Source organism: Vombatus ursinus, unplaced genomic scaffold (assembly GCF_900497805.2).
Source record: "Vombatus ursinus unplaced genomic scaffold, bare-nosed wombat genome assembly UNPS02005236.1, whole genome shotgun sequence".
In the NCBI taxonomy this organism is placed as follows: Eukaryota; Metazoa; Chordata; class Mammalia; order Diprotodontia; family Vombatidae; genus Vombatus; species Vombatus ursinus.
Genome location: NW_020945014.1, coordinates 4889676 through 4903121, shown reverse-complemented (window position 1 = coordinate 4903121; position 13446 = coordinate 4889676). Strand labels below are relative to the sequence as shown.

Genomic DNA, 13446 nt, shown 5'->3' with positions numbered 1-13446 from the left:
ATGATAAAATCAAAAGATAATTAAGTTTTTTTCAGAAGGTAGGTGACACTGTGAATAAAGTTCCATGCCTGCAGTCAGGAAGACTCATCTTTCTGAATTCAAATATGGCCACAGAGACTTACTAGCTATGTGATCTTAGGCAAGTCACTTAACCCTGTTTGCATCAGTTTCCTCATCTATCAAATGAGCTGAACAAATGGCAAACCACTCCAGTATCTTTGCCAAGAAAACCCCAAATGGGGTCAAGAAGAACAGACATGACTGAAAAATGACAGAACAATAACAAATGTCTTGTTATGTGTGATGATAGGCTGAAACCTTAGTTTTGATTGAGAGATAGATCGACTTAAAATAGTTAAATGATCTATTAGGTGAGAAATGATCTTTAGGGAAAAGTATAGTACTATTTACTAAGGCTTTACATCAAGATTAGAGGTAAGGGAATTTCTGTTTAAGACTGTCTTTTCCAATAATTTGTCACATGGTCTTCAGTAAATAGCTTAATTATTGGTGCTATTCAGCTTTTTTGTAATTACAAAATATAAATTCTATTACATCTAATGAATGTGACACAGGGACTGAAGTGCTTTCACTAACTAAAAATTTATGGTTCATAATTGTAGATAACCTTTCTTATAATTTTTCCATGCAGTCCTGCTTATTCTTCACAGTAACTACATAAAACTTCTCTTACTTCTTCCTTCCTTTGCTGATTTCACACCTGATTCTAGCCTTTTCACTCTAGAAGATGCCTCTGCCCCTAGAGCCTCAGAAGTCTTAGGTGAGCTCCTCCTGGAGCCTCCATTCTGAAGGTGAGCTCAGAGAAACATGGCCATTCTTTCACTCCTTTCGTATTCTCCTCCTAAGTCTCTAGACTTCTTCCCCCTTGACTCACCCCCTCTGCCCTTTGTTTTGCTTAATTATGCTTATGTGTTACAAGGTTTTAAAAATGTACAGAAGAGAAGAGATGGAAGGGCAGAAGAAAACAGGCAGGTCAGCTTTGAAAATTACATATGGAATTTATTATAATACTTAAAAAGAAAAGCTAGCTGTACATAAGATATTCTCAATTGCATTGATAATCTTTATTCTACTTCACATATGGTAATGCTTATTTTATTTGGAAATTGAACTGGGACAAATATGACAAACTATCTTCACAAGTATGAGATGAAAGAAGCTTGCATCTACATGTTTCCCTGAAAAAGATTAGTGGATGACAAGTTTAATATAAGTTAACACAATGATATAATGATGATAGCAAATATTTATATGGAACTTTAAGGTTTGCAAAGTGATTTACATATATGATCTCATTTGATCCTCAAAATGACTGTGAGGTGGATGCTAGTATTCTTCTTCTCATAGTACAGATGCGGAAACTGAAGGAGAGGAGGTTAATGACTTGTCCTGGGTCATACAACCATTATAAATGTCTGAAGCAGGATTACAATTCTGGTCTTTCAGACTTCCAAGTCCAGCATTACCCACTATGCATTTAACTGTCCGTTATGGCAGCTGAAAAAGCTAATGTAATCTCAGGCTATATTGAGAGGCATAGTGCTTATGACAAGGGTGGTCATAATCTTGTATTTTACCCTAAAGAATCTTATGTATCTGAAGAAATGTGTTCAATTTTGGGTGTCACAATTTAGGAAGGAAATTGCTTAGTTGAGAGAGCCTCCAAGAAAGGCGATGAGGATAGCTTAAATGAGGATATTTAGACTGAAGAGGATAAGAATCAAGAGGACACATCAATCAATGAATAAGCATTTATTAAGCATTCGACATATGCCAAGCATATAATCTTTCATAAAGTCTTACTCCAATGCCTCATTGGGTTCTCAAAGGCTATATCAGCAGAGTACAAGCTGGAGTGGGTTTTCTGCTGGAAAGGTTTCCAGTATGGCCCCAGTAACAGATTGATTGTTTCTGAGAACTAACCTAGCTAATGATAAAGAGGGGCCTCACTAGTAGGCTGGCCACCTGGAGATGAAAATTTTTTGGCCACAGCCAACCAAAGAAACAAGGAAGCATTTTTTTTTTTAAAGGCCTTCAGCGCAGTAGCCTCCTTCTGCTTTGTCAGAGACGGGGGTGAAGTAGAAGGTAAGTGGGCAGACGTTAAGAATCACAGGGCTTTTAAGCCTTTTGACTGAATGCAGGTTGAAGTTAATACTCTACATATGAAATCCTTTTCCAATCACCAGCACATGGAAACAATGCTGGAAGAGCTGAATCATACTGATCTTGACATTCTTGCTAGAAATGAAACAAGAAGAAGCAAGTTGCAGCAAAATGAAATGAAAGCTTCCAGGTATTTTTTGAACCGAAAAAAGAATGGAGTTGTTGGAGTGGGTTTTATCATATGCTCAGATAGGATGGTTCCTTTCAGGATAATACTGTTTCTTTGTTCATCCACTTTTATTTTTGAGTATTTATTTTTGCTTTGTCTCATAGCATGATTGCAACTTCTGCTTTTTTGGATTCACTTGAGGTATAGTGATTTTTTTCCCAGGCCTTCCTTCATTTTCATTCCACACGTGTCTTTGTTTTTAAAAAATGTTTCTTGTAAGCAAAAGATGGTGGTGGTGGGGAAGATTATTTAATCTATTTACATTTAAAGTTATTAAAATTAACTTTATATTTTCCTCCATGTCCCTAATACTTCCCTTCCTCCAAGGTATAATTTTATTCCCTTGTATTTCTACTTAAATCAAGTAAACAAAATCTCTGAAGAATGAATTTGATCCTAAAAAGGATGGACTATACACCAATGACTGAAGCAGGTATGGAGGATGGCATGGCAAAACAAGTTAAATGTAGATATTCTACACATAGTTTCCCCCAAGAATGCAGTTTAACATATTATAATCAAACCCTGTTATTTAGATGATGACTTGAGATGCAAATGATCATTATATACTTATGTTCATAACTGCTCCCATAATGTTACTTTTTCTGAGACATTTTAAGAGCAACTGGGTGGACAGATCATAGGACTCAAAGGCAGGAAGGCCTGAATTTGAATCTTGCTTCAGACACTGGTGGTGTGACCCTGGAAAAGTCATTTAACCTCTGTCTGCCTCAGCTTCCTCATCTGTAAAACGAGGATAAATATAACTCCTACCTCTCAGGGTTGTTGTGAAGATCAAATGTGATCAGATTTGTAAAGTCTTTTGCAAACCTCAAAGTGCAATAAAATGCTAGCCATTATTAGTTATTATCTTAGGTGACATATGCCTGAATATTTTTTAGTGAAGCAGAGTAAAATGTTATAATTACAGATTCCCAAATCCAATTATGACCTGCTAGTCAAATTTCCAAATAAAGGGTTTTAGTAAAAATGAATGCCTTATTCACTGGATATCTTATTTAAAAACACTTTTTTACCTCTAATCTTATTATTATTAAAAGCAATCAGTGATTACGCAAATACCAGCTGTCAGGAAAAAGAAGAAAAATAAAATAAAATCCACACAACTTAGAAATCAACTTGTACTTCTAGGAATATGTAAAACTGTCTAAAACAACAGATTCGAGAATATATGGGATAAAAAAGCTAATAAAAGAGCTCTGTTTCCGGCATATCAAAAATCAAGGAACTAGGAATAACTCAATGAGCACAGACTAAAACTAGTAATAGTTGGCTCTTAGGACATGCGTACATTTAAAAAGGTCGATGGTAAACAAACACTTACCAAACATCCATACATCACTAGCTGAGGTAAAACGTCTAAAGTTGATTGACTCTGGAGCCATCCATTTAATAGGTAATTTTCCTTTGGAAGCTACAAGAAAGAGACTTTTTTAAAAAAAAAAACAACTTCCTGTTTTGCATGCTTGAGAACATTAAAATTTTCTCTATACCACGCATTCTTAACCTTTTTTTTTTTTGTGCTATTGACCCCCTCTGGCAGTCTGATGGATCCCTTCTCAGAATAATGTTTTTCAAAGCATAAAACAAAATGTATAGATTTATGAATGAAACCAATGATAGTGAAAATACAGTCATTCAGTTTAAGCAGCTCTTCTCTAGATGTAATTACTGTCAATAAAAACATAAAAAAAAACCCACTATATCATTTGGCTCTTGGCTCCTCTCAAGATAATGGAACCATATATTTAATTGCCTTGAAGCCCCAAGTTTATCTAGCAGTCCCTCACACTTCTCTGTATATATGAAGAGCATTCTGAAAGAGAAGTCTAAGTAAGGAAGTGATAGCATATGTTTCAGTCCCCTGGGGGAAAAGAGGCAAAAAATGGAGAGATGGGGCACGGTACCAGCAACTGACCGGGTGATTTAACACATCAGACTTTAACACTACTTAATATAGCTTAAATTATTGGCTCAGGGTATCTGAACTGAGTCACCTTTGTTGATTATATACTTTTACCTATGCCTGGATAGGAAGAAGTGATGTGGAAGGAATATCATCTCTATTCTCATCAACCAATCAACAGAACAACAAACATTTATGAAGTGCTTAGCAGACATCGGTGATGATGTGAAACTCTGAGAATACCAAGAAAAAAGGAAAAACCGTCCCAGTCCTAAAGAATCTTACATTCTAATGGGGGAGACAACATGTATAAAAATAGATATGTACAAGGGAGTAACAGCTGGTGGGACCAAAAAAGGTGTCCTGTAGAAGACAGCACATGAGCTAAGTCTTCAGGGAAGTCAGGAATGCTAAGACATTTGGAGATTAGGAAGGGGAGCATTTCAGGCAAGGGGAACAGTCGGTGCTAATGTCACTGATATGAATGTGTTATGCCATTTGTGAGAAACAAAAAGTAGGGACTATAGTTGGATCGTAGAATGCATGGAGAACAGTAATTTGTAAGAAGGCTGGACTGGTAGTAAGGGTCCACAGTGCAAAGGGCTTCAAAAGACACACAGAGAAGTTTCTATTTGACTCTAGAAGTAACAAGGAGAAAGACAAAGTCCATGGTTTAATTATCCCCCAACTTTAACAGTTATATGAACAGATTCATACTTGCCTGAAAGAGGAAGGTTAAGTTTGTTCCACTATGTGGATCCAACCACCTCCAAAAAGATGCCTCCCCAAATTACATGGTCAGATGGGCACTTTAGGAAAGCCCCTTTGAAAGCTGTGTGGAGGAAGAGTGATTGGAGCAAGGAGAGACACAAAGCAGGGAGATCAATTTGAAGGTTACTATAATAGGCCAGGGGTAAGGTGATGGGGACCTGCCAGGGTAGGGGCAGACTGAGTTGAAAGGATAGATATGAGATATGAAGGCAAGACTTGGCACCAGGTTAGAGGTGTGAGAAGTGTAAGTCTATACAGTTGTTTCTATGTCATCTCCCCCATTAGACTTGGAGCACCATGAAGACTGGAACTCTTTTTTTGCCTTTCTTTGCATTCCCAGAGCTTGGTACAGTGCCTGGCACATAATAGCTGCCAAGGAAATGCTTATTGACTAAGAGACTAATATTCTTATAGGACTAGTGAAATACTCTTGTGCTTTTTGCTCTTAGTTATGTTTCTATCTTCTGTACACATCTTTTTGAAGTTGGATTAGGGTGATATGCAGTCCCATTGTCCTCTGTAGAAAAGTCTTCCTATTTTTCCTCATAGAAATTATTTGTGTTGTATTGTCAGATACTCATTCTTCACAGTATCCCATACCTCCTGGGTTGATTTTCCATTCTCCCCTTCTGATAATGACGTCTTTGAGGTTTGCATTTTACACAGGATATGACAATATCTGACTTTATAATATATTATTATAAAATATAGATATGGTAATTGTAAAGTAGGATATGGTAAAGGATAACTATAAAGTAAGGAAAATAATTTCATGAGCCAAACCTAGAAATGAAGGTCACTATTTTAATGTTACTGTGAAAAAAGTTGTAATTAACATTTATATAGCAATTACTGTGTTGCCAGGCACTGTGCTAAATGCTTTACAATTATTATCTCATTTGTTAATGTCAGCACCTACCTCACAATAACCCTGGGAGGCAGATGCTGACATTACTCTTATATTAGGTGGAATGTAAGCCACATCTATATAACAGAACTTTATTAATGGAAAAATTTATAACTTAACAATGGAAAATTTATTCGCCAGTTATTATACAAAATCATCATATTAAAAACATTGACCTAGTTAAGAGAAACATTTTTTCCTGATGTGTTTTTTCTGAAAACATTTCATATTTGTATCTCAATTATTATTCATAACATATGACATATGGCGAAATGTATAAGGAGAAAGATTTTGGCTCAATATTAGCAGTGACTTCCTAACAATTAAATTTGATCCAAAATGGAGCTGGCCTGATGTGGCAGACAGTTTTTAGGCACTGGAAGAGTTGAAGTAGAAACTGGATGATGATCACTTGTCATCAGGGATGTTGTAAAGAGAGTGCATAGTTCAGGGAAAGAATAAACTCAATGGCCTCTGAGTTTACTTCCAAGATCCCAAGGGAGTCAAGCTGGCCTTTGCACAAAACTGAGAGTTGTGGGGACTTTTCTTATGCACAGTCCGGAAAATTTCAATTAGTCAACTCAATGTTGACATAATATTTCAAGAATAACTTGAAAAACACAGAAACTTCAATAATGAGAAAATTTTGTGGGCTAAAACTTTAAAAATACTTGCTAGTGAGCCAAGTTGTGGTTAAAGAACGGATTAATCAACAGCTGTAATGTAGCACATCTCTAATTCACAAATTTAATTCTACTAGTAATAATAGTGGTTGTGAGAATAACTTCTGAAAGACTCAGGACATACTTTTAACTCCTCTGGTTTCTTCCCATTTTCTATAGTGACTGTAAGGCTCTTATTAATTTAAAACAACGTGTCAAGCTGTTTTTAAAGATGTCATCACACTTAGTATGTCTATATCTATATATATAGATATAGATATAGATATAGATATAGATATATACACACACACATATACATATATATATATATTTTACCCTTTGTTTACTGGCAGGTAAATCAAATATACAAAATTATAAAAAATATCTGGATTTCATATATACTCTCATTTCTTACCTTTGTAGTAAGTACTATCTTCCATATATCGAGACAAACCAAAGTCTCCTAATTTTACACAGTCAGTTGAAGATACCAGCACATTTCTAGCAGCAATGTCCCTGAAGAAGAAAGATTTGTGATGATAAGTTGTACCATAAGAGAAAATCAAGATTTGGCCTATAATTATCTACAAATAGATACATAAAAGGATTAGAGGTGTGTGTGTGTGTGTGTGTGTGTGTGTGTGTGTGTGTGTGAGAGAGAGAGAATCTTTGAGGTAATTTACTTCATTTTTCAGATGAGGAAATTGAGGCTCAGAGGGATTAGTTGAATTGACCAAGGTCATACAAGTTGTAAATAACAACAATAAAGTTTAAAGTCAGATCTTATGACTCCAAGACTTAGGCGTTTTCTATTTTGCACCTCTAAATATGTGATATTTATGCCTCTCATTATTTATAAATGATAGAATAGATTAGACAATGTAAGCATTTTTCAAAAAAAAAAATAACATATGTAATGCAGTAGCATAATGCATAAGCTTTTAACAACTATTATTTATACAAATTGACTTCTAAAATTCCCCTTGCAGAATGACAAAAATTCTATTCATATAGTTAACAGATAATGAGAACATTTTTCTTCTTCCTAGAAAGCAGGTTTTCTGGTATAGTGGGAAAAGCACTGACCAGGAGCCATGAGGCCTGGGACCACATCCTGGATCTGCCATTCATTAGTTATATAATTTTTGATAAGTCAATTACTTCACCTTTATCTAAACTTCGGTTTCTTCATCTGTAAAATGGAAATAATAATCCCCACAACTCTCTCACAAGGTTCTTATGAAGATAAAATGAGATAATAAAGCATGACATAAAGCTCAGTTATTAGAAACCCTGACTCTACATTACCATTTACAGTAGCTATTAGACAAAAATATGTAACTAGGTCCTGATTTGACTTTATTTAAAAACCTAAATATTTTCCTTTAAATTAAGAGGCTTTCTCACACTAGTTAGCTTTTGAATAGACTTCAAATGGCTGAACTGCTACAAGGTTTGAGGTTTAAACCCAACCTCTCCCTCCCTCTTCAGGTTCCCCATCCTAACAAATCTTCAACTCCATTAGGAAATGAAAAACATCTATGACTTTGTTAACTAAATATTAAAGGAATTAACTTCTATTTATATTATAAAGAGCTCCAGAATACAAATTCAGCATAATCCCAGCAGATGTCACCCTTAACACTGTGGATTTTATTTTACATTGTTCCAAGACAATTTACATTTAAGTCTCTACTATGTTTATCTTTGTACAGAGTAATGAAAAATTCACAGAGACTGCTTTTCACTCCATGTGAAAAAAGAAGCTCCAAATAAATTAATAAATATCTAATCCAGTATAGTTGCATTTCACAGTCACAGGAAGAATATTAAAATGAGGACACAAATCTTGAGGGGAAAAAAAATGAACCTTATTTCCAGTAATTCTTTTTTTTCTTTAAACAGTTATTACATTTAAAAGTGAATATATCATTCAGTATTACTTAAAAATAGAACTCAATCACCAAAAGATGCACAAATTTAAGAGTTTTTTGTGTTTCTCTTACCTATGCACAAATCTTTTACTTTCTAGGTAGGCAAGGGCTGTACTAAGCTGGTAAGCATATAGAATCAAAGATGCCAAATCCAAGCTGTATTTTCTCACTTGCAAAAATGATCTCAGCTTTCAGAGCAATGATAAAAACAAAAAACAAACAAACAAGACAAAATTATCAGAAACAATCAGGAAGTCTACAGTCTAAATGGCCACATTCATCAATGTATTGCAAATTCAATTGCATTTTATACAATTCCAGAACATGTTGTGATTTTTCCTCTACAAAAGATACTACTGCCATACAAGTGAAATTATATTCATATATTAAAGACACAGAGACAACAAAGGGAGGAATATAGTTTGGTGAAGCAGCAAAGTTCTACATATAGGGACTGACAAATAATAGACTAAAAGAGCTGGGAAAATGTGAATGTACAATTCAAACAAATTTGACAGCTCAACCAGGACTTTAGGATATAGAAATAAAACTTGGGTGCTTTCTTGGTGTTTCCAGGGTTAACTCTCTCTGGAGTTACTAACTGTGACTTTAATACTTGCACAATTCATGATTTTATTGGTGGGGTTCTCCCGTCATTAATACATAGTAGTGCCTTTAACAAGTCTGTAGGCTGTCTTTATGAATTGCTATGGCTAAAAAACATTCACTCCCCAATAGCCAAATTTATGGTGATAAGCTTCTCTGAGCTTAGCAAGGCTGGTCCTTGGACTAAAGACATATACCACCAGTTCCTGAGTCTATCCTTAAACCCTTTACAAGTTGGCAGGATCTGCCAGAGTTTATGCTTAGGGGAATGAAAACCTATGGTCAGTTCTATATTACAATGAAACATCAGATTAAGATTCAGGCGGAAGAGTATTGTCATTGAGATTGTCAAATTCATCTGTTTTCCTGTCATATAGAACATAGATTAGATCTACAACACAATTCTATATAAATTATGAGCAAACTAATATGAGATGATGTGTTTACAAGCCAGAAGAACTATTTCTTTGTAAAGCAGTGATGCACAAATAAAACATTTTCTTTCCTGCTATATCGTAGGAACCCACTTATGAGGAGGCCTGACTGCACTTGGGTATAACCTAAGGGAAACGAAGAAAAGCTTTAATGATACAAAAATAACTCTAAGGAAGTCAAACTAATCTCATCATTCCTCAAGAAAATCCTTTGGCTCATAATTTGGAGTTTACTGAATTGTAATTTAAATAAAATTCCAATCACCCATTTTATTATCTCAGAAGACACTATATTAGAAGCAAATTAGAAAGGGAGAAGAGCTTCAATGGGTAGACACTCTGGTGACGGCAGTGACAACTGATGGTTAGACAGCAAAACAGGAGAGTACCAAAAAACCAACTATGGCAAGTGATTGTCATAATGATGACCCTATTATTGAGGAAAGATTACATTCTTTTTTAGCATCTTGTTTATAAAAAAAAAATAGAGCAATGTAATAAACTTTAGTAAGACTTCCATCAAAAATGGATAAAATCACTGAAATTCTGATCTTTCAAACAGGTTGGTTAGCTGGAAAATTATCACCAAAAATAATCCTATCAAAGAAGCAGGATAAAACATTTTACCATACTTAAAAAGCCTAATATAAATACTTGGCATTTATATAGACTTCAAAAGGTTTTCAAAACACTTTATTCCTATTTGTTTGCTCAAATTTTCAAAGGGAATAGTAGTATAACAACTGGTACCTTGTCCTTATATAGTAAAAGTCTCCCCAAAGGTGATGAGAATTTATTTAATTTAAAGATAAATTCTACACAATTTCTCCATTCTCAGTTATGTGGCTTTATTTTCTCAAGTTTTTCCCTCCAGACTTTAGGTCATGGTCTACTCAGCAGCAATACAGTGTGGGTCAGGAGGGAAAAAAGAACCTAAACCTTAAGTTTTATATTTAGTTATATGCAAATAGCTCTGATAAAAAATCTAGTAGAGAAGACTTAACTGTTAGCTAAATGGAATTCTATTTACTGTCATTACAATAGCATATAGAGGCCAGATTAAGTATCCAATGAGAATATATTATACCATAAATAAAGCATCAATTTGGACTGTTTCACTCACATACAATTCATTTACTTACTGAAATAAGTTACTACTGAGATTGTTTATAGAATACTCAAAATGAGTTGGAGGTAACATTAGAAAATTTATAGTACCTCCCCTAGTGTGCAGAGCTCCATGATTATCCAGACAGGGTTTTCTGTTATAACTCCAATCAACTTCACAATATGTGGGTGGTCAAACTGACGCATTGTTACTAGGGGGAAAAAAGCAGTAACACACAGTTATTGTTTTTTAAATTTAGAATAATATTTTATTTTTTCCCAATTACATGTAAAAACAATTTTTAACATTTTAAATTTTTTTTTTTGAGTTCCAAATTCTTTCCCTCCCACTATTCTCTCCCCCTTCCCTGAGACGGTAAGCAATTTGATATAGGTAATACATGCCACACATAGTTTTTCATAATTCCTTCTTTTCAAACTAAACAAGATTTTATGAAAGAGTACTCAAAACTTTGGGCCAATGAGGACCCAGTTATGAATTCATCTCCACAGATTTTCTTTATGTGGCTCCATTATATTGCTATAGCTATAGTTCACATCAGTGCAAGGCTAACACTCAGCTTGGAAACCAGACTGCAGAAAATTAAATGTGAGGAGGGATGAATAGGTCTAGAAAAATCATTGTGGTAAGTGAGATTGTGAACTAAATAGCGAGATACAAAAGGATGGCATTGTTATGATGAAGACCCAGTTAACATCAGGTAACATAAATTTATAGTGGGTCCAGTTAGCCTGGTTTTGTGATTTTTACCAGCTTTACTCAGCAGTATGTCAGCAGGAGCAAAGGCAATGGATCATGGGAATATTCTATGGCTGATGTTTGGTAGTGCAAATTCAGCAATAGGAAAAGGGCTTAATGAAAAAAAGTAAGGAAATCCTACTCTTCCCTAAACTCACTACATTGCCCTTTTTGAAATTTTCTTGTCTCTCCTTAAGTCTTCCATGGAACCCAGTTTCCCTGCCCTTTCAGTTGAGGACTTTGCCTCTTACCTCACTAAAAAAAAAATGCAGAGAGATGCTTCTTTTCCCCTTCTCATCTCACAAATCTCTGACATCTTTGCCCACTATCAGCAGGAGATTCTCTCTAGTTTCTGATGAAGAAGTTACTCTTCTCCTTCCTAAAGTCAATCCTCTACATGCAACCTTGATCCCATACCTCACTATCTTGTCCAGCAGATTTCCTTCACTGCCATCCGTACTTTCTCTCCAATGAGCAACTTCTTTCTATCTATCAGCTTCTCTCCTGTTGCCTAAAAACATGCCTGTATCTTCCCCATCATTAAAATTCCTCACTAAATCCAATCTTAATCACTACATAATGTCTCATATCTCTCCTCCCCCTTTCAGGCAAACTCTTTGAAAACTGAAGCCATCTACACTTACTCCCCTTTTGTCATCTTCTAAAGTCTCTGCAGTCTGGCATTTGATCTCTTCATTCATCTAAAATTGCTCCTTTAAGGTTACCAGTGCTCTTAATTGCTCAATCTAATGGCTTTTTCTCAGTCTTCATCCTTTCTGACCTCTCTACAGTAGGACAGGAACTGTTACTATTGTGGGTCAGCAGGGAAAAAAGAATCTAAACCTCAAGTTTTAGATTTAGTTTTATATATATTTCATTCTTCTCCTAGATGACCTTGTCTCTGGATTTTTATGACACTGCTCTCTCTTGGTGTTTTTCCTACCTATATGCCTGCTCCACTGGATCTTTATTCACGCCACCTGGACCAAACTGCCAAGTACTCCCACAACCCAAAATTCTGTCCTGGGCCCACTTCTCTTCTCTCTCTTAACTATCTCACTTGGTGATCTCATCAGGTCCCACAAGATAATAAATTATTATCCCATGCAAATATTTATGTCTAGCCTTAGTGGACTCTGGCACTCCAGTATCTCATCACCAGCTGCCTAACGGCTATTGTCAGCATTCCCAAAAGAGAACTCACTGTCTTCTCTTCTAATCCCTTCCCTGTTCTGAACTCCCCTCTTACTGCTGAAGGCTGCCTGTCACCCAGGTTTACAACCTCAGTGTTGTCAGACACTTATAAGCTCTTGCCTGGACTACTGCAAGTATTCTAATTGGTCTATCTGCCTCAAGTCTTTTCCTACTACAGTCTAGGGGCTCTCTGCCATCTCTAGGAACAGATATAAAGTCCTTACTTTGCCATTTAAAGCCATTTTCCATCTAAAGTCAGGCTGTATCAGTCTTTAAAAGCCAAAAAGAGGACTTTATGTCTGATATTGAAAGTAACAGTCACTAGTTTACTGAGTTGGGTGATACTGTTAGACCTGTGTTGAAGATCAATTTGACAGCTGACCAGAGGGTGTAGGGATTTGAGGCAAGGAACTCAACCAGAAGGTTGTGGCAATAGTTCAGGCATGAGATGATGAGAGCTTGCTCCAAGGTGGTGGTGAATATCAGAGGAGAGTAGAGGGCATATAAGAGGGAGGTTATAAAATAAGAATTGGCAGTATTTGGCAGCTGATTGAATGTGAAGGTGAGAGGGAAATTCCGATCAAGCAGAGCTCTCTAAAGATAGAATGAACAGCCTTAGTAGTTAGTGGATTGTTTCTGGAGATCTTCAGGCAGAGGTTAGGTGACCACTTATTTACTGCAGATGTTTCAGGGAAGGTTGTTCAGGTATGAGTTGGATTAGGTTACATAGAAGGCGAAAGAATTAAGGCTAACACTCAGCTTGGAAACCAGACTGCAGAAAATTAAATGTG

General features: G+C 35.7%; 1 protein-coding gene across 1 annotated transcript in view; it reads right to left on the bottom strand.

The window, feature by feature from the left end:
• The window catches only part of PTK2 (protein tyrosine kinase 2), a 304848-nt gene that overhangs the window by 90027 nt on the left and 201375 nt on the right, over nt 1-13446 (bottom strand). The window contains exons 17-20 of the mRNA XM_027845408.1: nt 10813-10913; nt 8627-8742; nt 7036-7136; nt 3699-3788 (exon numbers count right to left, since the gene is read on the bottom strand). Of these exons, the coding sequence (XP_027701209.1) occupies nt 3699-3788; nt 7036-7136; nt 8627-8742; nt 10813-10913 (408 nt within the window). The remainder of the gene's footprint in view (nt 1-3698; nt 3789-7035; nt 7137-8626; nt 8743-10812; nt 10914-13446) is intronic.